The sequence below is a fragment of the Coregonus clupeaformis genome, chromosome 9 (assembly GCF_020615455.1).
Source record: "Coregonus clupeaformis isolate EN_2021a chromosome 9, ASM2061545v1, whole genome shotgun sequence".
NCBI classification, from domain to species: Eukaryota; Metazoa; Chordata; class Actinopteri; order Salmoniformes; family Salmonidae; genus Coregonus; species Coregonus clupeaformis.
This window is the reverse complement of record NC_059200.1, coordinates 27244866-27272180: the sequence shown is the minus strand read 5'-3', so window position 1 is coordinate 27272180 and position 27315 is coordinate 27244866. Positions and strand designations below refer to the sequence as shown.

The following is a 27315-nucleotide window of genomic DNA, read 5'->3' as shown; positions in this document are numbered from 1 at the left end:
TCTTTTACTTTTAGATTTGTGTATTGTTAGATACTACTGCACTGTTGGAGCTAGGAGCACAAGCATTTTACTAAATCCGCAATAACATCTGCTAAATATGTGTATGTGACCAATACAATTTGATTTGATTTGAGGTTTACCTCCCAACAGGACAACGACCCAAAGCAGACAGCCAAGACAACGCAAGAGTGGCTACGGGACAAGTCTCTGAATGTCCTTGAGTGGCCCAGCCAGAGCCTGGACTTGAACCCGATGGAACATCTCTGGAGAACTGAAAATAGATGTGCAGCAACGCTCCCCATCCAACCTGACAGAGCTTGAGCGGATGTGCAGAGAAGAATGGGAGGAACTACCCAAATACAGGTGTGCCAAGCTTATAGTGTCATACCCAAGAAGACTCGAGGCTGTAATCGCTGCCAAAGTTGCTTCAACAAAGTACTGAGTAAAGGGTCTGAATACTTACGTAAATGTGATATTTCAGTTTTATATTTTAAATAAATTAGCAAACATTTCTAAAAACCTGTTTTTGCTTTGGATTAAATATATTTTTTTCACCCATCTACACACAACACCCCATAACGACAAAGTGTAATACAATGTTTAGAATCTTTTGCAAATTCTGTGAGTCAATCAATACATGTTAGAATAACCTTTGGCAGCAATTACAGCTCTGAGTCTTTCTGGGTAAGTCTCTAAGAGCTTTGCACACCTGGATTGTACAATATTTGCACATTATGATTTATAATCATGCTTCATGCTCTGTCAAGTTGGTTGTTGATCTTTGCTAGACAGCCATTTTCAAGTTTCAAGTCTTGCCATAGATTTCCAAGCTGATTTAAGTGAAAACTGTAACTAGGCCACTCAGGAACATTCAATGTCGTCTTGGTAAGTAACTCCAGTGTACACTGGTATCAAAGGACCTAACGTGTGACAGGAAAACATTCCCCACACCATTACACTAGACAGGATGGAGCTATGGATTCATGCTGCTTACGCCAAATTCTGACTCTGCCATCAGCAACAGGAACCAGGATTCGTCGGACCACGCAATGTTTTTCCACTCCTCAATTGTCCAGTTTTGGTGATTGTGTGCCCACTGGAGCCGCTTCTTCTTGTTTTTAGCTGATAGGAGTGGAACCCAGTGTGGTCGTCTGCTGCAATAGCCCATCCGTGACAAGGACCGACGAGTTGTGCATTCCGAGATGCTGTTCTGCACACCATTGTTGTACTGCACCGTTGTTTGCCTGGGTGTATATGTTTTAGGTTATTGTCCTGCTGAAAGGTGAATTTGTCTCCCAGTGTCTGTTGGAAAGAAGAATCCTCTAGGATTATGCCTTTGCTTGGCTCCATTCCGTTTCTTTTTATCATAAAAAACTCCCTAGTCCTTGCCGATGACAAGCATACCCATAACATGATGCAGCCACAACCATGCTTGAAAATATGAAGAGTGGTACTCAGTGATGTGCTGTGTTGGATTTGCCCCAAACATAACGCTTTGTATTCATGACATTGCCTTTTTTTTTTGCTGTTTTACTTTAGTGCCTTATTGCAAAAAGGATACATGTTTTGGAATATTTGTATTCTGTACAAGCTTCCTTCTTTTCACTCTGTCATTTAGGTTAGTATTATGGAGTAACAACAATGTTATTGATCCATCCTCAGTTTTCTCCTATCACAGCCATTAAACTCTGTAACTGTTTTAAAGTCACCATTGGCCTCATGGTGAAATCTCTGAGCGGTTTCCTTCCTCTCAGGATGCATGTATCTTTGTAATGACTGGGTGTATTGATACACCATCCAAAGTGGAATTAATAACTTCACCATGCTCAAAGGTATATTCAATGTCTGCTTCTTTTATTTTTACCCATCTACCAATAGGTGCTCTTCTTTGCGAGGCATTGGAAAACCTCCCTGGTCTTTGTGGTTTAATCTTTGTTTGAAATTCACTGCTTGACTGAGGGTCCTTACAGATAATTGTATGTGTGGGGTACAGAGATGAGGTAGACATTATGGGGTATTGTGTGTAGGCCAGTGACACAAAATCGTAATTTAAACCGTTATAAATTCATACCGTCACACAACAAAATGCGGAAAAAGTCAAGGAGTGTGAAAACTTTTTGAAGGCACCGTATATGTTGGCAAAACTGATTGTGTGGGTCCTACTTCACTACTACAACTGTTTTTGTAATACATGATGCCTGTAACCTACCTGTTTTGCCCTGCTCTCCCTCTGTAGTGAACTCTGCTGACTGCATCTGCACAGAGGTAACACATATAAATCATCACGCGCACCCACACACACACACTTAATGCAACACATGCAAACACACATACTGTACACTCACCCTGGCTAGACCTGAGCGGGAGGACGACTTCAAGGAGAAACCTGTAGACATCAGAGCAACCAATCAGAATCAGGTTCTAACACACACACACACACACACACACACTGGACTGTTACTTACTGGTGTGCATGTGTGTTCTGTCTGGCAGTGACTGAGTCTTCCTGCGGCCAATGCCAAGTAGAGCCTTCTCCTTCTCCTCCTTCAGGATCAGCCTGCCCAGGTTAGACTTGATCTGGCACACATGCCCCACACACACACCCACACACGCACCCATGTGCATACAGACACATACACACCATCAATCGATAAATATTGATTAGTGAAGACGGTAACACTTCCTATGATAATATACTTTATATACTGAATAAGCATTATAAAAGCACTTATAGAATACATTATGAAGAAGGTATCCATGGCAAGAGTTACCTTGTGGAGCTCCAGCTCCTGCAGTGTCTTGGAGTCATCAGTCAGGTTTTCAAACTCATCTTTCCCATCTTCATCTTCCTCTTTCCTCTTCCTCCACTCGATCTCTATGGCAACAACAGGAGAGATCAGACCACACACTACCAGTACCTATCCAATCACCTGTGTGTGTGTGTGTGTGTGTGTGTGTGAGTTTGGTTTAACTATCCTTGTGGGGACCAGAAGTCAGAAGGATGGTAAAACAAGGACATTTCGGACAAGTGGGGACATTTTGCCGGACCCCACAAGAAAAAAGGCTATTTGAGGCTTAACGCTACTACAAGCTTCACTCCATTCAGCTACGTGCGTGTGGGTGGAGTGGGATTTTTGGAGAAGCAGACACCTTTTGGTAACATGATATCCTCACCGGTCCCACTCCCATTCAGAAGGAGGTGATAGGAAAGTTTTTTCTTTTTCTCATTTCATTTTGTGGAGTCGCCTTCCCTTGCTAGTAGTAGCTAGCTGGTAGCCTGGCTAAAAACATAGCAAGCTAGCTGGGATACACTCTTTTCACGCCACTTCGATACAAAGTGATTTTCGTAGCAGGTTAGGAGAGCATTTTTGTTTACCCTAACCCTTTTCCTAACCTTAACCTCAGTCTCCTAACCTGCTACGTTAATTCTCCTAACCTGCTACGTTAATTATCCTAACCTGCTACGTTAATTGTCCTAACCTGCTGCGTAAGTTCTCCTAACCTGCTACGAAAAAGTCACTTCGGTTTCGAAGTGGCGTGAAAAGAGTGTTTCCCCAAGCTAGCTAGCTTCATGAGAAATAATCAGATTTATCATTTTAAAATATGCCTTGGCAAATGTACTTATACTTGCCAGTGTAACCTAAAACATTCTCCCAGTTTGATATGCTGCTTGTGTATTCATTCTGATATCAGCAAAAAATAGAAAGACATGTTTTGGTCACAGAGAAAAAAGCATATGGCTAGCTAGTTGGCTACAGCAGGTTATACCATTTCACAATAGCCTGGAATCACTAGTTATTACTTCTTAACAAAATACATTTTTGGGTGGATTCTTATTGTTTGGTTTACTGTTTCAACAGTCGGTGAGATTACTACTACACTGATGAATAGCCTATGAATACTATTTTGATGAATAGCCTATATAGCCTATAGATCAGATCAAGGAACCAAGCGACAACAATGCCCCCATGGCTGCGGAAGGAATGATAGGGCGTGTCTCAATTTTCAGGTAGTACAAAAGTAAGTTGAATGCAGGAGCGTATTCCAAGAAGCCGGCCCATTTGTGACTAAAAACGACATTGCAACACTGCGCTACACTCCATACCTTCCTTCTTATTAGTGTGTGAATTTACCTTTGGAGGTTTAGGGTTAGAATTAGGGTTAGGTTTCGGGTTGGGAGTTTGGGGTTAGGGTAAGGGTTAAGGCTAGGGTTAGGTATAGGTTAAGGGAAAATAGGATTTTGAATGGGAATCAATTGTTTGGTCCCCACAAGGATAGTAAAACAAACGTGTATGTGTGTGTGTGTGCGTGAGTGTGTCCGTGTATCTTACCCATGGCAGCCAGTGAGGGAGGACAGGGCCAGTACTCGGTCTCTATCTTTGAGGGCAGGTTGGGGTCTGGTTTCTGAGCTGCTGGGAACTTAGATGACTGGATGATGCTGCCCATCACCTTCTGCTTGCTGACCTCTACAGACAGGGAGATAATTATACACACACATACATGTACACACACACCCTTACACACATCACACACTCTTATGCACACACACACACACACAGACACACACACACACAAACAGACATACACGCTTACACACATCTCACACCCAAACAAATATACTGTTCAGTACCCTGTTTAAAATTAGGCAGCTTCTTGTAGATGTTGGCACCATTATCTGAAATAAAACACAGAATTAGAAAAGTATGCGTGTGCGTGTGTACCCATACATAAAAATGTATGCACGCATGACTGTAAGTCGCTTTGGATAAAAGCGTCTGCTAAATGGCATATTATATTATTATATTACCTGGCCTGTGGAAGTGCTGCTGTATGGGGATGGCTGTCTTTCGGAGCTGCAGTGTGGAGCCTCCTGGAGACCCTCCATCCTCCCTACACTCCTTCAGCTGAGAGAGAGAATAGAGAGAGGAGAGATAAATATATGGAGAGAAAGGGAGAGAGAGAGAGTTAGTACTGCTGGGTAACTGGATGAAGAGAAACTCCTACCCAACGCAACACAGAGAAATAAAGGGAGGAGAGAGGGGGAGAGAAGAAGGGGAGATAAGGAAAGGAGAGAGGGCCTGCAGAAGTGTCTTACCTCAGGAGAGGGAGGAGGAGAGATGGAGGGAGGAGAGAGGGATCTCTGGAGAAGGAAGAGGAGAACAGTCACATCACACTTCTCCCTTCCTATACAGCCTTTACGAGTTACTTACTGTAACATGAATTGTGTGTGTACCTCTCTACAGGGCGTACGCACTGCATCTAGTGCTGAGTAGGTGAAGTGAGGTTGGTAGGTCATGAGATCTGGTCTCTCCACCTGCAGAATAGCACAGTCAGTGGTGAATCACAAACACGCATGCTCCACACACACACACACAACCCCCACAGAAACCACACACACACACACACCAACCTCACCTGAAGAATACTTTTGTCTCTGGGCAGAGCAGCCAGATCCCTGTACTCCACCACCTCATCATTCACACGGGCCTGGAGGGATAGAGAGAAAGAGCATGTTGGTGTAGTGTGCGTGTATATGTGTGTGTGTCACAGGAGGTTGGTGGTAATGGCTGGAGCGGAATCAGTGGAATGGTATCAAATACATCAAACACATGGTTTCCATGGTTTCCATGTGTTTGATGCCATTCCATTCGCTCCGTTCCACACATTATTGTGAGCCGTCCTCCCCTCAGCAGCCTCCACTGGTGTGTGTGTGTGTGTGTGTGTGTGTGTGTGTGTGTATTTTACCTTGATGCTGGGTGAGCCAGGAGCACTTGGACCCCGCAAGGAGGAGGATATTCTGCCCGGGGCTGGCCGTCCCTCCACCTACACACACACATCATAGTCACACCTAACCCTAACCCCTCCCTCCATATACACAGAGGAAGACGTACAGTGCCTTCTGAAAGTATTCATATCCCTTGACTTATTCCACATTTTGTTGTGTTACAGCCTGAATTCAAATTGATTTAAAAAAAAAAAAATCTCACCCATCTACACACAATACCCCATTATGACAAAGTGTACTAAATGGTTTTAGACATAATTCCACTTTGACATTATGGGGTAGTGTGTAGGCCAGTGACACAAAATCTAAATTTAATCAATTTTAAATTCAGGCTGTAACACAACAAAATGTGGAATAAGTCAAGGGGTATGAATACTTTCTGAAGGAACTGTATGTGTGTGTTTGTGTGTGTGTTACCTTCTGCATGATGGTGAAAATCCTTCCTGTGGCTTAAACCAGATGGCTTTGAGAGAGGCAGGGAGGAGGAAGAACAACTCAGAAGTAGAACAGTGATGTAGATAAGGAACAAGGTTCATAAAGCCCATCTTTCTGATGGAGGATATTGTTGCCACTGTAAACTCTGTCCATATGCTCCTCACAACATCAATCACACTAACCAACTCACACTAACCACATTTCCATCCACAGTTTTTATGTTATTAAAGTCACACAAAAAAAATCACAAAAAAAAAAATCAGGACAGCTATGGAAACAGGAAGTTTCGGTACAATTTTATAAACGCCAACAGATAATTTGTTCGTTCAACATGGTGGGATCTTTTTGTGTCGGTAAAATTAATTATGCGAGAAATGGCAGTGGAAACACCTTTAAGTGCAAATATTGATATAAAAACCATCATATCGAAGTAAACTTGGAGTTACGCAATGACATGGTGTGTTGTCCTCCCACTGCAACTCGGGAAATCATGCAGTTTATTAGGCTACAGATTAAATAAATTATGATGAACTTCACAGGGTGGTGAAAGTGCAAGGTGATGAGCTTGATGCTCCTTTCCAATAAATATCAAAGGTCTTATTCTGGTGACATGATCATCGATGCTTGACTGCCGGTTGACAAATAAAAATATTCTTGCTCTTATCCATAATAATCTAATTATGTTGACCACCCTACCCGCACTGTAACTGCAAGCTGTTGGCAAGAGAGCACGTGCCAAGACCAGAGTAGGCACATTTGCTATTTAACTCAACAGTTTTTGTGACAAAACTATCCGTAGAGTTGAAAATGTGATGGAAACACATTGAACTTTAGATTTTTATTCAGTACAGGAAAACTTAAGTGAAAAAGTAATCATGCACTGATTTTTATCTGCAACAAGTCAGTTTGGTGGAAACACCACTGGTGGGAAAATGCTTATATTTTCTTTGTGTAGATTTTAAAATATTTTCATGAAAATCTGTCACCAATTGGATGGAAACCTAGCTAGTGTCACACACACAGCACAAAACCACTGCCTTCAACAGTGTCACACACTCTACGTGGTGTGTGACACACACATACAGACAAGTGCATGGAACTCCCTTCCATCTTATATAGCGCAAGTGAACAGCAAACCTGGTTTCAAAAAACGTATAAAGCAACACGTCACGGCACAACGCCTCTCCCCCATGTGACCTACCTGTTGTGTGTATGTACTAACATGTATGTGTAACTGATATATGCACACACACACACACACACTACGTGTTCATGTTTTCAAATGTATGTAAATGGTAAAGTATTTTGTTTGTAATGTCTTTTTCGTTATGTGTCAGATCCCAGTAAGACTAGCTGTCGCCATTGGCGTCGGCTAATGGGGATCCTAATAAATAAAATAAAATAAAAACACACACCCTCTGTCTGTATGTGATGAAAACAAAGATCATCTTTAAACCAGTGAGAAAGTCAGACTATATGATAGTCTTCACATGGGTGTTAAAGAAAGAGAGGGAGGGAGAGAGAGTAGAGGAGGAGGGAGGGGGGGTATCTCCTCCTCCCCTCCTCCTCCCTCTCTTCCTTCTCCCTCCTCCCTCCTCCCTCTCTTCCTTCTCCTTCTTCCCCCTCCTCCCTCTCTTCCTCCTCCCTCCTCCCTCTCTTCCTTCTCCCTCTCTTCCTCCCCTCCTCCTTCTCACTTCTCCCTCTCCCCCCTCCCTTCCTCCTCCCTCTCTCCCTTCTCCCTCCCTTCCTCCTCCCTCTCTTCCTTCTCCTTCCTCCCCTTCTCCCTCCTCCCTCTCTCCCTTCTCCTTCCTCCCCTTCTCCCTCCTCCCTCTCTCCCTTCTCCTTCTTCCCCTTCTCCCTCCTCCCTCTTTTCCTTCTCCCTCCCTCTCTTCCTCCTCCCTCTCTTCCTTCTCATTCCTCCCCTTCTCCCTCCTCCCTCTCTTCCTTCTCCTTCTTCCCCTTCTCCCTCCTCCCTCTCTTCCTTCTCCCCCTTCTCCCTCCTCCCTCTCTTCCTCCTCCCTCTCTTCCTCCTCCCTCTCTTCCTTCTCTTCCTCCTCCCTTCTCCCTCTCTTCCTCCTCCCTTCTCCCTCTCTTCCTCCTCCCTTCTCCTTCCTCCCCTTCTCCCTCCTCCCTCTCTTCCTTCTCCCTCCTCCCTCTCTTCCTTCTCCCTCCTCCCTCTCTTCCTTCTTCCTCCTCCCTCTCTTTTTCCTCCTCCCTCTCTTTTTCCTCCTCCCCCTCCTCCCTCTTTTTCCTCCCCCTCCCTCCTTTTCCTCCCCCCTCCCTCTCTCTCCCCGGCTAGGTTGATTCTCCCCACCTTCTCCCTAAAGTACAGATTTCGTACACCAGTCCATTCCTTAACGATTCAATAGCCCTCCCAGGCGCCCACCTCCCTCCCCCTCCCCCCCTCTATTTTTCTCTCTAACTGAACTGTTTATCAGTCCAACAAGTCAGGCTGACGCCCAGCCAGCCATCACCACGGTTACACTCCCCCCACTAGGGAACATCACTTTGGAGAGGCCTCCTTTCTTTCGCTTTCTCTCCCTCTCCCTATTTGCTCAGTACATTGTTTTCACTGAGGAAATGTACGAGTCTGCTGTTAATGATAATGCAGAGGATTTTCCCAAGGTTACTGTTGACACATATCCCACGGTAGTTATTGGGGTCTCTCTCTCTCTCTCTCTTTCTCTCTCCCTCTTTTGCACCCAGTCCCTCCTTCCACCTTTCTAAGACACACACATTTATTAAATGTACATTATCCAGAGCGACTAACAATTGTGCATTCACCTTAAGATAGCTAGACATACACACACACACACCACATTGGTACAGTGTGTAACCAGCAGTGTGTGGCAGCTCTGAGCTCTCTGCCAGCTGTGTGAGTAGATTCAAATTGATCTCCTGGGATCTAGCCTGGGATCTGTTTCTCTGAGAGTAGTTCCTGGGTTAGGAGATCTATCGGGAGCAGACAGGCCACAGACACTACAGTAAAATATAGATCTAGTCTAGTGGGTAATAGAAGGCAAATAGCTTCACCTTGCCATTTTATATGCAAGTGGGATTGTTTTTGCAACATTGCTTATACCTATTCAATCTGTTCAAATTGTATTTGTCACATGCACAAGTACTGTGAAATGCTTAGCTAGCAAACTCTTACCTAACAGTGCAGTATTCAATATCAACAAATTATAACTAATAAGAAAATAAAAACATTTAAAAACACGAGAAATAAGAAAGGAAGCTACATACAGGGTAAATGTACAATGTGCAGGGATACTGGAGTATTTGAGGTAGATATGTGCATGTAGGCTGGGATTAGGAGAAAGTGACCGGTACCAGGATAAATAATAATAATAATAATAGTAAACAGTATGGCAGCATCTTAAGTGGTGGGTGGGTGTGTATGGTAGTGAGTGTGTGTATGTAAGTGTAAGTGTGTGGGTGTGTGTGTGTAAGAGTGTCAGTGTAGGCGTGATAGGTGGATATACACTTCCAGTCAAAAGTTTGGACACACCTACTCATTCAAGGGTTTTTCTTTATTTTAACAATTTTTACATTGTAGAATAATAGTGAAGACATCAACACTATGAAATAACACATATGGAATCATGTAGTAACCAAAAAAGTGTTAAATAAATCAAAATATATTTTATATTTGAGATTCAAATAGCCACCCTTTGCCTTGATGACAGCTTTGCACACTCATGGCATTCTGTTAACCAGCTTCATGAGGTAGTCACCTGGAATGCATTTCAATTAACAGGTGTCCCTTCTTAGAAGTTAATTTGTGGAATTTATTTCCTTCTTAATGTGTTTGAGCCAATCAGTTGTGTTGTGACAAGGTAGGGGTGGTATACCTATTTGGTAAAAGACCAAGTCCATATTATGGCAAGAACAGCTCAAATAAGCAAAGAGAAACAACAGTCCATCATTACTTTAAGACATGAAGGTCAGTCAATACAGAACATTTCAAGAACTTTGAACGTTTCTTCAAATGCAGTCGCAAAAACCATCAAACGCTAAGATGAAGCTGGCTCTCATGAGGACCGCCACAGGAATGGAAGACCCAGAGTTACCTCTGCTGCAGAGGATAAGTTCATTAGAGTTACCAGCCTCAGAAATTACAGCCCAAATAAATGCTTCACAGAGTTCAAGTAACAGACACATCTCAACATCAACAGTTCAGAGCGGACTGTGTGAATCAGGCCTTCCTGGTGGAATTGCTGCAAAGAAACCACTACTAAAAGGACACCAATAATAAGAAGAGACCTGCTTGGGCCAAGAAACACGAGCAATGGACATTAGACCAGTGGAAATTTGTCCTTTGGTCTGGAGTCCAAATTGGAGATTTGTGGTTCAAACCGCCATGTCTTTGTGAGACGCGTGTGGGTGAACGGATGATCTCTGCATGTGTAGTTCCCACCATAAAGCATGAAGGAGGAGGTGTTATGGTGTGGGGGTGCTTTGCTGGTGACACTGTCTGTGATTTATTTAGAATTCAAGGCACACTTAACCAGCATGGCTACCACAGCATTCTGCAGTGACACGCCATCCCATCTGGTTTGGACTTGGTGGGACTATCATTTGTTTTTCAACAGGACAATGACCCAACACACTTCCAGGCTGTGTAAGGGCTATTTTACCAAGGAGAGTGATGGAGTGCTGCATCAGATGACCTGGTCTCCACAATCCCCCGACCTCAACCCAATTGAGATTGTTTGGGATTAGTCGGACGGCAGAGTGAAGGAAAAGCAGCCAACAAGTGCTCAGCATATGTGGGAACTCCTTCAAGACTGTTGGAAAAGCATTCCAGGTGAAGCTGGTTGAGAGAATGCCAAGAGTGTGCAAAGCTGTCATCAAGGCAAAGGGTGGCTATTTGAAGAATCTCAAATATAAAATATATTTTGATTCTGTGATGTCACGAGAGGCTGTGTCCTGGAGGGACGTTACATCCCCCTGAGGTGGCTGCAAACCCAGACAGCTATGGCTCCATCTGCTGGTATGGTCGGGAACTCCACCCCTCTATGGCCAATCTTCCCACACAGCTGAAACAAATGAGGAGCTGATGAGCTGAAGGTTTGGGAAGGGAAGAGACACAGTCTCCAACCTGGGCTCTCTGGAGAACAAGAGTGCTGCACGTCCACTTCCATGAGGAATATAAGGATTTGGAGATACTTACCTTTGGGAAATACTCACCTTTGGATATATGCACCTGTGGAAATACGTGAGAGACATTTGGAAGGACTTTTTGCTGGGTTGGCCACTAGCTGCAACGTGGACTACAGTAAGGCTGGGGAAAAGTTATCTGAGCGAGTGAGAATTATGATTTTGGATGTGGAAGAGACATCCCTGAACTGTTAACCCTTAAAGAGCCACAAGAGAACAGAATTTTGTTATATTTTCGTTAATTTCCCAAGACCTATAATAAAATCCTTGTTTTGTTTGAACCTTGTCTCCTTGCACTACTTGAGCAATCCCGCTGAAAGCTGTGTAGCCTCTCGTGACGTCACAGATGGTGGAGAACACGGGCACGCTCAAGCGTTAATAGTGCATGTCAGAGGAGGATACCGAAGGTTTGATCACCCAGTTTTCCAAGTTGGCCGTAGGCTCCCCGCCGACTGAAATGGAGGACATATTGAAAGCCCTGGTTGCTGGCCAGCAAGCCCAGATGCAAGCAAACGTGGCTCTCTTGGAGGAGCAAAAGAAAGCCAACCTTCTGAAGGCAGAGGAATTGCAGTTGCAGAGACAGAGGGTGGTCCAAAATACCCGCCCAATAAAGGCAAGTGACTTTATATCTAAGATGGGAGCTACCGATGACATTGAGGCATACCTGCATGCATTTGAGGCCACGGCCACTAGGGAAGCCTGGCCCAAGCAACAGTGGGTTGGTCTGTTAGCCCCCTTTCTAACCGGGGAATCGCTGAATGCTGTCCGGGACCTGGGCCCTGACCAGGTTACTGACTATGATGCCCTGAAGTCTGAGATCCTCAGCAGATATGGACTCACAAAGTTTGGTATGGCCCAGCGCTTTCACAGCTGGACCTTCCAACCAGACCAACCTCCTCGGGCGCAGATGCATGAACTTGTCCGAATCGCAAGGAAATGGCTGGATCCGCAGAGGAATACAGCAGCGGCGGTGGTGGAGGCCGTTGTGGTGGATCGTTACCTCACGCGCCCTGCCTTATGAGGCAAAACGGGTCATCAGTCAACAGGCCTTGACCACGGCTGATCTGACCGTGGAAGCTGTGGAAAAGTACCAGGCCACAGCGGAGATGCTGAATGCTTCCCGAAAAGACCCCAGGAGTGCGGCCCCACCACAAATGGGAAGAACCCGTCCAAAGGACCCCCAAGGTCTCGAACCCAGCCACGTCAGGACTTATCCCGGCTCCAGGGGGAGCCAGAAACCAGGCGGGTCCAAGAAGAGTACACCAGGAGGGGGAAACTCGACAGTGTTACCGGTGTGGGGAGATGGGACATATCTCCTGGCAGTGTGGGAAACCAGCCGATGAACCTATGCCCACTGCGGAGTCCTCCAGCTCAGCACCCACACACCCGTTTTGCCTCGCTCTTGGGAGTCGTAGATGGCGGCCCAGATCGACCCCCCCACCTGCCCGGTAACTGTGAATCACCATGATGTGGAGGCCTTACTGGATTCTGGTAGCCGGGCCACCCTGGTGCGTAAGGATTTGGTGGGCCCAACGTGTCTGACCCTGGGGAAAGTCCTCCCAGTTTCCTGTGTCCATGGGGACACCAGAGAATACCCCATTACTGAACTTACAATGACCAGCACACGGGGAACCATACACACGACGGCGGGGGTGGTTGATTCCCTCCCCGTCCCTGTCCTAATTGGACGAGACTGCCCAGCCTTTTACCCACTCTGGAGAGAGTCTCAGGAGAGGATAACCCGAGTACCTCGGAAACGGAGAGGCAAGACTCATCCTGGGAAGGCTCCGGTGCAATCCTCCGAGTTACTCACTCCCGCCCGGGCTCTGATAGGGATGGCAGGTGCCCAGACCGACACAGAGACGGAGCTACAGAATCTGGACAAAGAACTGTCTGGTCTGAAGGGGACCGCTGAGAGGTATCGTTTGTTAAAGCAACAGTTAGACATGAAGACAGAAGAGTTAGATATCCTCCAGGCTAAACTCCAACAGAGCTCCTTCCCTAAGCAACAGGAGGAGCTGGAGAGGCTGCGCAGGACCATCGAGGAGTGTGAGGAGACCCTGCGCAGTAGTAAGGAGGTCCAGAAGAAGGCAGAGGAGAAGTACAAGGTGTTGGAGAACAAGATGAAGAATGCGGAGGCAGAGAGAGAGAAGGAACTGAAAGCTGCTCAACAGAAGCTAAACTCTGCTAAAACCAAGGCTGATGCGTTCAGTAAGAAACTCAAGGAGAGACAACAGGAGGCTGAGTCCCTGGTCCTAGAGTTGGAGGAGTTGAAGAGAGAGCAGTCTGGCAAGCACCACGGCAATGCGGACGCCCTCTCCCGGCGTGATGCCTTCTTCGCTGCCTTTACCCCGACGAGGACGTCGGTCCCGAGGAGGGGGATGTGTGATGTCACGAGAGGCTGTGTCCTGGAGGGACGTTACATCCCCCTGAGGTGGCTGCAAACCCAGACAGCTATGGCTCCATCTGCTGGTATGGTCGGGAACTCCACCCCTCTATGGCCAATCTTCCCACGCAGCTGAAACAAATGAGGAGCTGATGAGCTGAAGGTTTGGGAAGGGAAGAGACACAGTCTCCAACCTGGGCTCTCTGGAGAACAAGAGTGCTGCACGTCCACTTCCATGAGGAATATAAGGATTTGGAGATACTTACCTTTGGGAAATACTCACCTTTGGATATATGCACCTGTGGAAATACGTGAGAGACATTTGGAAGGACTTTTTGCTGGGTTGGCCACTAGCTGCAACGTGGACTACAGTAAGGCTGGGGAAAAGTTATCTGAGCGAGTGAGAATTATGATTTTGGATGTGGAAGAGACATCCCTGAACTGTTAACCCTTAGAGCCACAAGAGAACAGAATTTTGTTATATTTTCGTTAATTTCCCAAGACCTATAATAAAATCCTTGTTTTGTTTGAACCTTGTCTCCTTGCACTACTTGAGCAATCCCGCTGAAAGCTGTGTAGCCTCTCGTGACGTCACAATTCATTTAACACTTTTTTGGTTACTACATGATTCCATGTGTTATTTCATAGTTTTGATATCTTCACTATTATTCTACAATGTAAAACATAGTAAAAATAAAGAAAAACCCTTGAATGAGTAGGTGTGTCCAAACTTTTGACTGGTACTGTACATGTAAACAAGGCTGAAAAGTGATTGGTAGCAGGAATATATAAATACTTATAGTAATATACTAATGATAATATATACATGTAAAAGGGAGTAATACTGACCAGTATCAGGATAAAGATAGATACTAATGGTAATGTTAATCAATAATTAATGAACAGCAGCGTAGTGGTAATAATAAATCTAATCAATAATCATTTTAGCAGCAGCGTAGGTGTGAGGGGGAGCAGTAGTTATTAGCCATTTAACAGATTTACATACTGTAAGTGCCTATGGGTTAGGGGTTAAGGGTTGTTTGTCGACCGTGCCCTAGTCACGGACTCAAGTCCCCAACTTTGCTCACAGAGGAATTTCCTTTAAAATAGCATCATTTCATGCACTGCCACCAAAACAACTCTCTCTCTCTCAATTCAAATAAATTCAAAGGGCTTTATTGGCATGGGAAACATATGTTTACATTGCCAAAGCAAGTGAAATAGATAAACAAAAGTTAAATAAACAATAAAAAATGTACAGTAAACATTACACTTACAAAAGTTTCAAAGGAATAGAGACATTTCAAATGTCATATTATGTCTACAGTGGCTTGCGAAAGTATTCACCCCCCTTGGCATTTTTCTTATTTTGTTGCCTTATAACCTGGAATTAAAATTGATTTATTGGGGGTTTGTATCATTTGATTTACACAACATGCCTACCACTTTGAAGATGCAAAATATTTTTTATTGTGAAACAAACAAGAAATAAGACAAAAAAACTGAAAACTGGAGCGTGCATAACTATTCACCCCCCCACAGTCAATACTTTGTAGAGCCACCTTTTGCAGCAATTACAGCTGCAAGTCTCTTGGGGTATGTCTCTATAAGCTTGGCACATCTAGCCACTGGGATTTTTGCCCATTCTTCAAGGCAAAACTGCTCCAGCTCCTTCAAGTTGGATGGATTCCACTGGTGTACAGTAATCTTTAAGTCATACCACAGATTCTTAATTGGATTGAGGTCTGGGCTTTGACTAGGACATTCCAAGACATTTAAAATGTTTCCCCTTAAACCACTCGAGTGTTGCTTTAGCAGTATGCTTAGGGTTATTGTCCTGCTGGAAGGTGAACCTCCATCCCAGTCTCAAATCTCCCTCAAGAATTTCCCTGTATTTCGCGCCATCCATCATTCCTTAAATTCTGACCAGTTTCCCAGTCCCTGCCGATTAAAAACATCCCCACAGCATGATGCTGCCACCACCATGCTTCACTGTGTTCTCGGGGTGATGAGAGGTGTTGGGTTTGCGCCAGACATTGTGTTTTCCTTGATGGCCAAAAAGCTCAATTTTAGTCTCATCTGATCAGAGTACCTTCTTCCATATGTTTGGGGAGTCTCCCACATGCCTTGTGGCAAATACAAAACGTGTTTGCTTATTTTTTTCTTTAAGCAATGGCTTTTTTCTGGCCACTCTTCCGTAAAGCCCAGCTCTGTGGAGTGTACGGCTTAAAGTGGTCCTATGGACAGATACTCCAATCTCCGCTGTGGAGCTTTGCAGCTCCTTCAGGGTTATCTTTGGTCTCTTTGTTGCCTCTCTGATTAATGCCCTCCTTGCCTGGTCCATGAGTTTTGGTGGGCGGCCCTCTCTTGGCAGGTTTGTGGTGGTGCCATATTTGTTCCATTTTTTAATAATGGATTTAATGGTGCTCCGTGGGATGTTCAAAGTTTTTTTATAACCCAACCCTGATCTGTACTTCTCCACAACTTTATCCCTGACCTGTTTGGAGAGCTCCTTGGTCTTCATGGTGCCGCTTGCTTAGTGGTGTTGCAGACTCTGGGGCCTTTCAGAACAGGTGTATATATACAGTGAGGGGAAAAAAGTATTTGATCCCCTGCTGATTTCGTACGTTTGCCCAATGACAAAGAAATGATCAGTCTATAATTTTAATGGTAGGTTTATTTGAACAGTGAGAGACAGAATAACAACAAAAAGATCCAGAAAAACGCATGTCAAAAATGTTATAAATTGATTTGCATTTTAATGAGGGAAATAAGTATTTGACCCCCTCTCATTCATAAAGATTTCTGGCTCCCAGGTGTCTTTTATACAGGTAACGAGCTGAGATTAGGAGCACACTCTTAAAGGGAGTGCTCCTAATCTCAGCTTGTTACCTGTATAAAAGACACCTGTCCACAGAAGCAATCAATCAATCAGATTCCAAACTCTCCACCATGGCCAAGACCAAAGAGCTCTCCAAGGATGTAGACCTACACAAGGCTGGAATGGGCTACAAGACCATCGACAAGCAGCTTGGTGAGAAGGTGACAACAGTTGGTGCGATTATTCGCAAATGGAAGAAACACAAAAGCACTGTCAATCTCCCTCGGCCTGGGGCTCCATGCAAGATCTCACCTCGTGGAGTTGCAATGATCATGAGAACGGTGAAGAATCAGCCCAGAACTACACGGGAGGATCTTGTCAATGATCTCAAGGCAGCTGGGACCATAGTCACCAAGAAAACAATTGGTAACACACTACGCCGTGAAGGACTGAAATCCTGCAGCACCCGCAAGGTCCCCCTGCTCAAGAAAGCATATATACAGGGCCGTCTGAAGTTTACCAATGAACATCTGAATGATTCAGAGGAAAACTGGGTGAAAGTGTTGTGGTCAAATGAGACCAAAATCGAGCTCGTTGGCATCAACTCGCCGTGTTTGGAGTAGGAGGAATGCTGCCTATGACCCCAAGAACACCATCCCCACCGTCAAACATGGAGGTGGAAACATTATGCTTTGGGGGTGTTTTTCTGCTAAGGGGACAGGACAACTTCACCGCATCAAAGGGACGATGGACGGGGCCATGTACCGTCAAATCTTGGGTGAGAACCGCCTTCCCTCAGCCAGGGCATTGAAAATGGGTATTCCAGCATGACAATGACCCAAAACACACGGCCAAGGCAACAAAGGAGTGGCTCAAGAAGAAGCACATTAAGATCCTGGAGTGGCCTAGCCAGTCTCCAGACCTTAATCCCGTAGAAAATCTGTGGAGGGAGCTGAAGGTTTGAGTTGCCAAACGTCAGCCTCGAAACCTTAATGACTTGGAGAAGATCTGCAAAGAGGAGTGGAACAAAATCCCTCCTGAGATGTGTGCAAACCTGGTGGCCAAGTACAGGAAACGTCTGACCTCTGTGATTGCCAACAAGGGTTTTGCCACCAAGTACTAAGTCATGTTTTGCAAAGGGGTCAAATACTTATTTCCCTCATTAAAATGCAAATCAATTTATAACATTTTTGACATGCGTTTTTCTGGATTTTGTTGTTGTTATTCTCTCTCACTGTTCAAATAAACCTACCATTAAAATTATAGACTGATCATCTCTTTGTCAGTGGGCAAACGTACAAAATCAGCAGGGGATCAAATACTTTTTTCCCTCACTGTACTGAGATCATGTGACAGATCATGTGACATTTCATGTGATCATGTGATCATGCACACAGGTGGACTTTATTTAACTAATTATGTGACTTCTGAAGGTAATTGGTTGCACCAGATCTTATTTAGGGACTTCATAGCAAAGGGGGTGAATACATATGCACGCACCACTTTTACGTTATTTACATTTTAGAATTCTTTGAAACAAGTAATTTTTTTCATTTCACTTCACCAATTTGGAATATTTTGTGTATGTCCATTACATGAAATTCTAATAAAAATCCATTTAAATTACAGGTTGTAATGCAACAAAATAGGAAAAACGCCAAGGGGGATGAATACTTTTGCAAGGCACTGTACATACAGTGTTGTAACGATGTGCAAATAGTTAAAGTACAAAAGAGAAAATAAATAAACATAAATATGGGTTGTATTTACAATGGTGTTTGTTCTTCACTGGTTGCCCTTTTCTTGTGGCAACAGGTCACAAATCTTGCTGCTGTGATGGCACACTGTGGTATTTCACCCAATAGATATGGGAGTTTATCAAAATTGAATGTGTTTTAGAATTCTTTGTAGGTCTGTGTAATCTGAGGGAAATATGTGTCTCTAATATGGTCATACATTTGGCAGGAGGTTAGGAAGTGCAGCTCAGTTCCACCTCATTTTGTGGGCAGTGTGCACATAGCCTGCCTTCTCTTGAGAGCCAGGTCTGCCTACGGCGACCTTTCTCAATAACAAGGCTATGCTCACTGAGTCTGTACATTGTCAAAGCTTTCCTTAATTTTTGGTCAGTCACGGTGGTCAGGTATTCTGCCACTGTGTACTCTTTGTTTAGAGCCAAATAGCATTCTAGTTTGCTCTGTTTTTTTGGTAATTCTTTCCAATGTGTCAAGTAATTATCTTTTTGTTTTCTCATGATTTGGTTGGGTCTAATTGTGTTGCTGTCCTGGGGCTCTGTTTGTGTTTGTGAACAGAGCCCCAGTACCAGCTTGCTTAGGGGACTCTTCTCCAGGTACATCTCTCTGTAGGTGATGGCTTTGTTATGGAAGGTTTGGGAATCGCTTCCTTTTAGGTGGTTGTAGAATTTAACGACTCTTTTCTGGATTTTGATAATTAGCGGGTATCAGATGAATTCTGCTCTTCATGCATTTTTTGGTGTTTTACATTGTACACGGAGTCTCAATTTGGTGTTTGTCCCATTTTGTGAATTCTTGGTTGGTGAGCGGACCCCAGACCACACAACCATAAAGGGCAATGGGTTCTATAACTGATTCAAGTATTTTTAGCCAGATCCTAATTGGTATGTCAAATTTTATGTTCCTTTCGATGGCATAGAAGGCCCTTCTTGCCTTGTCTCTCAGATCGTTCACAGCTTTGTGGAAGTTACCTGTGACACTGATGTTTAGGCCGAGGTATGTATAGTTTTTTGTGTGCTCTAGGGCAACAGTGTCTAGATGGAATTTGTATTTGTGGTCCTGGTAACTGGACCTTTTTTGGAACACCATTATTTTTGTCTTACTGAAGTTTACTGTCAAGACCCAGGTCTGACAGAATCTGTGCAGAATATCTAGGTGCTGCTGTAGGCCCTCCTTGGTTGGGTACAGAAGCACCAGATCATCAGCAAACAGTAGACATTTGACTTCAGATTCTAGCAGGGTGAGGCCGGGTTCTGCAGATTGTTTTAGTGCCATCGCCAATTCGTTGATATATATGTTGAAGAGGGTGGGGCTCAAGCTGCATCCCTGTCTCACCCCACGGCCCTGTGGAAAGACATTTTAGTTTTTTGACAATTTGAACCGCATACTTGTTGTTTGTGTACATGGATTTTATAACGTTGTGTTTTTCCCCCAACACCGCTTTCCATCAATTTGTATAGCAGACCCTCATGCCAAATTGAGTCAAAAGCTTTTTTGAAATCACCAAAAGCATGAGAAGACTTTGCCTTTGTTTTGTTTGTTTGTCAATTAGGGTGTGCAGGGTGAATACGTGGTCTGTCGTACGGTAATTTGGTAAAAAGCCAATCTGACATTTGCTCAGTACATTGTTTTCACTGAGGAAATGTGCGGGTTTGCTGTTAATGATAATGCAGAAGATTTTCCCAAGGTTTCTGTTGACGCATATCTCACAGTAGTTGAGGTCGCTATTTTCAAATCAAATCAGATTTGTCACGCGCCGAATACAACAGGTGTAGACCTTACCGTGAAATGCTTACTTACAAGCCCTTAACCAACAATGCAGTTTTAAGAAAATAGAGTTAAGAAAATATTTACTAAATAAACTAAAAGTTAAAAATATATATATACAAAAATAATAATAACACAATTAAATAACATTAGTGAGGCTATATACAGGGGGTTGTCATGCCCTTTTCACTACTTTCTTGGTGTGTTTGGACCATGATAGTTTGTTGGTGATGTGGACACTAAGGAACTTGAAACTCTCGACCCGCCCCACTACAGCCCCGTCGATGTGAATGGGGGCGTGTTCGGCCCTCCTTTTCCTGTAGTCCACGATCATCTCCTTTGTCTTGCTCACATTGAGGGAGAGGTTGTTGTCCTGGCACCACACTGCCAGGTCTCTGACTGTCTCATCGTTGTCGGTGATCAGGCCTACCACCAGTTTCATCAGCAAACTTAATGATGGTGTTGGAGTCATGCTTGGCCACGCAGTCGTGGTTGAACAGGGAGTACAGGAGGGGACTAAGCATGCACCCCTGAAGGGCCCCCGTGTTGAGGATCAGCGTGGCAGATGTGTTTTTGCCTACCCTTACCACCTGGGGGCGGCCCGTCAGGAAGTCCAGGATCCAGTTGCAGAGGAAGATGTTAAGTCCCAGGGTCCTTAGCTTAGTGATGAGCTTTGTGGACACTATGGTGTTGAACGCTGAGCTGCAGTCAATGAATAGCATTCTCACATTCACTGTTCCTTTTGTCCAGGTGGGAAAGGGCAGTGTGAAGTGTGATTGAGATTGCGTCATCTATGGATCTGTTGGGGCGTTATGCGAATTGGAGTGGGTGTAGGGTTTCCGGGATGGTGGTGTTGATGCGAGTCATGACCAGCCTTTCAAAGCACTTCATGGCTACTGACGTGAGTGCTACGGGGCGATAGTCATTTAGGCAGGTTACCTTTGCTTTCTTGGGCACAGGGACTATGGTGGTCTGCTTGAAACATGTAGGTATTACAGACTCGGTCAGGGATAGGTTGAAAATGTCAGTGAAGACATTTGCCAGTTGGTCCACGCATGCTCTGAGTACACATCCTGGTAATCTGTCTGGCCCGCGGCCTTGTGAATGTTGACCTGTATAAAGGTCTTGCTCACATCGGCTACTGAGAGTGTGATCACACAGTCGTCCGGAACAGCTGGTGCTCTCATGCATGCTTCAGTGTTGCTTGCCTCGAAACGAGCATAAAAGGCATTTAGCTCGTCTGGTAGGCTCACGTCACTGGGCAGCTCGCGGCTGGGTTTCCCTTTGTATTCCGTAATAGTTTGCAAGCCCTGCCACATCCGACGAGCATCAGAGCCGGTGTAGTAGGATTCAATCTTAGTCCTGTATTGATGCTTTGCCTGTTTGATGGTTCATCTGAGGGCATAGCGGGATTTCTTATATGCGTCCAGATTAGTGTCCCGCTCCTTGAAAGCGGCAGCTCTAGCCTTTAGCTCGGTGCGGATGTTGCCTATAATCCATGGCTTCTGGTTGGGATATGTACGTACGGTCACTGTGGGGACGACGTCTTCGATGCACTTATTGATGAAGCCGGTGACTGAGGTGGTATACTCCTCAATGCCATTGGATGAATTCCAGAACATATTCCAGTCTGCGCTAGCAAAACAGTCCTGTAGCATAGCATCCATGTCATCTTATGAGATATGGCGCCGGAGAAGATGGCTGCCGTTTTACAGCCCTCTAACCAATTGTACTATTATGTGTGTTTTTCTGCGTTATTTGTAATTTATTCTGTACATAATGTTTCTGCCATCGTCTCTTATAACCAAAAAGAGCTTCTGGATATCAGGACAGCGATTACTCACCTCGTATTGGACGAAGATTTTTTCTTCAACAAGTCGGACGCGAAGGATATCCTACAGACACCCGACAAGGCCCAAATCCCCGTCATTCACATGAGAAAGAGAGAGATATCGTGGACGTAGGTCGGGGTGCCTTGTAAGAATCTGACGGCGAGTGAGTAAACTGCCTCTTCCATCAATCCTATTAGCCAATGTTCAATCATTTTAGAATAAATTAGATGACCTAAGATTACAGTTATCCTACCAACGGGACATTAAAAACTGTAATATCTTATGTTTCACTGAGTCGTGGCTGAACGACGACATGGACAACATACAGCTAGCGGGCTATACGCTACATCGGCAGGATAGAACGGCTGACTCCGGTAAGACAAGGGGTGGCGGTCTGTGTATATTTTTAAACAACAGCTGGTGCACAAAATCAAATACTAAGGAAGTCTCGAGATTTTGCTCGCCTGAGGTAGAGTATCTTATGATAAGCTGTAGACCACACTATTTACCAAGAGAGTTTTCATCTATATTTTTCATAGCTGTCTATTTACCACCACAAACCAATGCTGGCATTAAGATTGCACTGAATGAGCTGTATAAGGCCATAAGTGAACAGGAAAACGCTCATCCAGAGGCAGTGCTCCTAGTGGCCGGGGACATTAATGCAGGGAAACTTAAATCCATTCTACCTAATTTCTACCAGCATGTTAAATGTGCAACCAGAGGAAAAAAAAACTCTAGACCACCTTTACTCCACACAAAGAGACACATACAAAGCTCTCCCTCGCCCTCCATTTGGCAAATATGACCATAACTCTATCCTCCTGATTCCTGCTTATGAGCAAAAACTAAAGCAGGGAGCACCAGTGACTCGGTTAATAAAAAAGTGGTCATATGACGCAGATGCTAAGCTACAGGACTGTTTTGCTAGCACAGACTGGAACATGTTCCGGGATTCTTCAGATAGCATTGAGGAGTACACCACATCAGTCACTGGCTTCATCAATAAGTGCATCGATGACGTCGTCCCCACAGTGTCTGTACGTACATACCCCAACCAGAAGCCATGGATTACAGGCAACATCCGCACTGAGCTAAAGGGTAGAGTTGCCACTTTCAAAGAGCGGGACTCTAACCCGGACGCTTATAAGTCCCGCTATGCCCTCCGACGAACCATCAAACAGGCAAAGAGTCAATACAGGACTAAGATTGAATCGTACTACACCGGCTCTGACGCTCGACGGATGTGGCAGGGCTTGAAAACTATTACAGACTACAAAGGGAAGCACAGCCGCGAGCTGCCCAGTGACACAAGACTTCCAGACAAGCTAAACCACTTCTATGCTTGCTTCGAGGCAAGCAACACTGAAGCATGCATGAGAGCACCAGCTGTTCCGGATGACTATGTGATCACGCTCTCCGTAGCCAATGTGAGTAAGACTTTTAAGCAGGTCAACATTCACAAGGACGCAGGGCCTGACGGATTACCAGGACGTGTACTCCGAGCATGTGCTGACCAACTGGCAAGTGTCTTCACTGACATTTTCAACATGTCCCTGACTGAGTCTGTAATACCAACATGTTTCAAGCAGACCACCATAGTTCCTGTGCCCAAGGACACTAAGATAACCTGCCTAAATGACTACCGACCCGTAGCACTGACGTCTGTAGCCATGAAGTGCTTTGAAAGGCTGGTCATGGCTCACATCAATACCATTATCCCAGAAACCCTAGACCCACTCCAATTTGCATACCGCCCCAACAGATCCACAGATGATGCAATCTCTATTGCACTCCACACTGTCCTTTCCCACCTAGACAAGAGGAACACCTACGTGAGAATGCTATTCATTGACTACAGCTCAGCATTCAACCCCATAGTGCCCTCAAAGCTCATCACTAAGCTAAGGATCCTGGGACTAAACACCTCCCTCTGCAACTGGATACTGGACTTCCTGACGGGCCGCCCCCAGGTGGTAAGGGTAAGTAACAACACATCTGCCACACTGATCCTCAACACGGGGGCCCCTCAGGGGTGCCTGCTCAGTCCCCTCCTGTACTCCCTGTTCACCCATGACTGCATGGCCAGGCACGACTCCAACACCATCATTAAGTTTGCCGATGACACAACAGTGGTGGGCCTGAACACCAACAACGATGAGACAGCCTATAGGGAGGAGGTCAGAGACCTGGCCGTGTGGTGCCAGGATAACAACCTCTCCCTCAACGTGACCAAGACAAAGGAGATGATTGTGGACTACAGGAAAAAAAAGAGGACTGAGCACACCCCCATTCTCATCGACGGGGCTGTAGTGGAACAGGTTGAGAGCTTCAAGTTCCTTGGTGTCCACATCACCAACGAACTATCATGGTCCAAACACACCAAGACAGTCGTGAAGAGGGCACGACAAAGCCTATTCCCCTCAGGAGACTGAAAAGATTTGGCATGGGTCCTCAGATAATCAAAATATTCTACAGCTGCACCATCGAGAGCATCCTGACTGGTTGCATCACCGCCTGGTATGGCAACTGCTCGGCCTCCGACCGCAAGGCACTACAGAGGGTAGTGCGTACAGCCCAGTACATCACTGGGGCCAAGCTTTCTGCCATCCAGGACCTCTATACCAGGCGGTGTCAGAGGAAGGCCCTCAAAATTGTCAAAGACTCCAGCCACCCTAGTCATAGACTGTTCTCTCTGCTACCGCACGGCAAGCGGTAACGGAGCGCCAAGTCTAGGTCCAAAAGGCTCCTCAACAGCCTCTACCCACCAAGCCATAAGACTCCTGAACAGCTAATCATGGCTACCCTGACTATTTGCACTCCCCCCCCCACCCCATATTTTTTCACTGCTGCTACTCTGTTAATTGTTTATGCATAGTCACTTTATCTCTACCCACATGTACATATTACCTCAACTAGCCAGTGCCCCTGCACATTGACTCTGCACCGGTACCCCCCTGTATATATAGCCTCCCTACTGTTATTTTATTTTACTTCTGCTCTTTTTTTCTCAACACTTTTTTTCTCGTTTTATTTTACCTTTTTATTAAAAAATAAATGCATTGTTGGTTAAGGGCTGTTAGTAAGCATTTCACTGTAATGTCTACACCTGTTGTATTGTTCAACCACCTGCACATGTGGCCAATAAAATTTTATTTTATTTTATTTGATCTGACCCCTTCCGTATTGAGTGGGTCACTGGTACTTCCTGCTTTAGTTTTTGCTTGTAAGGAGGAATCAGGAGGATAGAATTATGGTCAGATTTTCCAAATGGAGGGCGAGGGAGAGCTTTGTACGCGTCTCTGTGTGTGGAGTAAAGGTGGTCTAGAGTTTTTTTTCCTCTGGTTGCACATGTGACATGCTGGTAGAAATGAGGTAAAACGGATTTAAGTTTGCCTGCATTAATGTCCCCGGCCACCCAGCCATTTTGTGCAACCTAATTCAGTGATTGCCATGAATTCTGTTTGGGTTGACAATTAGACTATAGTTGCTATATTTTACTGTCAAAATAGGACTCCAGAGAGATTAATTACATACATCTTTATGTGCACTAACTAATTTAATAGGCTAATTAATCACCTGAGGGAGTAGAAACTCAAAACACATCAACTAGATAGCTAACTATAAATATAATACCCACTGCTAGTGGCCATGTATTCATCCAACAGTAAATGTAATGTCCTAAAAAAACTTTGCAGTTGTAGGCTACTACCCATGAGACCTATAGGGCTATGCCCTCGCGCACGCCACTCCATATCTTTAAGCCATATAAAATATATTGGTTGTAAATAGTTGCTATTGAGCTGAATATTGAGAAATAAATGATACCTACAGAAAGCTGAGGCCCGCAATTGCATTTTGAAATATTATACGATCAGAACACATTTTTCTCTTGAGCGCATAGTGTTTTCACGATACCAGTATTGCGATACTACGATAGCAGATGTCTTAAAAATAAATAAAAAACAAGAAGCAGACTTCACTCTATGGTCCTTTAAAACCAACTGTTGTACAATATTGTGTGCTAAACCTTCAAAATAAACAAATGTGATTCTGGGTGGCAACATAAGGCTTTTTTTCCCTACATGAAGACTGTTTTCCTCAAGAAATTAGGTCCGCTTCATGTTTTGTTTCCTTTTCTTCCTTAATTCTGAGTATTTTGATCCTGGTATCGTGACAACCCTATGAGTGCATGGGGGGAGAGGAGAGTGGCTCGCTCATTACAGCAGCAGGCCTCAGCAAAGCAGGGCACACATTACAGGAATCATAAGGATAATGCACTTTACTGTTTGACCAAATGTAGAATGACCAAATGTAGAATGTACTCTTTGTACGTTAATAGGCATCCTTTCCGTTTTTTACGATCAATGATCTTGGCTGTCTAAATGATGACAGAGTCGGAGCAGGTCTCTTTGCTGATGCCACTTTTGACTTTGAATGTGAGTTTGCGTGACATCAGCTCAGCCTATCAGAAAACCGTTGCCCAATGATCAGCCAAAGGCTCATTATAGATTATTATAACATAGAAATTGCGCAAAAATCGTACAAAATCTAAACAGGTCCATGGGCCACCGACCATGTCACCTTTTTATTATTTTTTTATATATAAAAAACATTTTGTGTGTGTCAATTCCGACCAGCCCACCCACCAAAAAAATGGTCCAGCCTATCTGGCCTTTGTCAGAATTGCCAGATGGCCTATCCCACTCTGGCTTGTTATTGGTGTGGCTTTCATGGAGTCATATTTGCTTTATTGTTATGATAAAGCTTTATAACAATATAGCCTCATAATAGACAAACATCGACGCACCAGATGAACATAGGCTCATATAGGCTATAGCCAATTTATTAGTACTACATCACATACTGTTCAAGCCTATCATATTATAGCCTCCCTATCCAATAGGACTATAATAACCACGTCATGCGGCTTTCCATCGATAAATTCGCACGAGGGGGAATGAGAGGCGGTCTAGAAGACAAGATCTTGATATTAATAATAATAATACAATAAAATAAAATGATCTGATCTTACCTACCAATCAATCCGATCGTCATCAACAAAATAACACTCCAGCTAGTGACAGCAACAGATCGAGCATGCCGGAATCACATCAGTCGCGTGCCATGGGCAGGAGCCTGTCAGTTTTAGGGCGCTCCTAGATATCGAGGAGACTGGAGGAAGGGAGGGTGTGCGCGTGCGTTTGAAGACGGTGCTTGGGCTGCAGAGACTGCCTATGGTCTGCATTTCCATAAAGTAGCTTCCTCCTCTCCTCTCCTCTCCCCAATTTCATCTCCTCCTCTCTTTTACTCTCCTCTCTCCCCAGCTCCATCCCTCCAATCCCCTCCCCTTTCCTAGCCTATCTGACAACAAG

At 44.7% G+C, this 27315-nt stretch overlaps 1 protein-coding gene across 2 annotated transcripts; it reads right to left on the bottom strand.

Annotated features, from left to right (window-relative positions):
• Window positions 1-1988: 1988 nt before the first annotated feature.
• Window positions 1989-27315, bottom strand: LOC121573888 (dematin). 2 transcript variants are annotated; one of them, XM_045222556.1, is made up of 13 exons: window positions 26976-27315; window positions 6203-6248; window positions 5746-5823; window positions 5416-5487; window positions 5234-5314; window positions 5096-5140; window positions 4808-4904; window positions 4631-4675; window positions 4332-4466; window positions 2772-2875; window positions 2466-2577; window positions 2346-2386; window positions 1989-2255 (listed from the first exon to the last, which is right to left on the bottom strand). In XM_045222556.1, exons 2-13 carry the CDS (start codon window positions 6209-6211, stop codon window positions 2160-2162), a joined length of 915 nt encoding a protein of 304 aa, XP_045078491.1. In that variant the 5' UTR covers window positions 6212-6248; window positions 26976-27315; the 3' UTR covers window positions 1989-2159. The 2 variants fall into 2 exon arrangements, with proteins under 2 accessions (XP_045078491.1, XP_045078492.1); XM_045222557.1 differs by having other exon boundaries at window positions 26980-27315.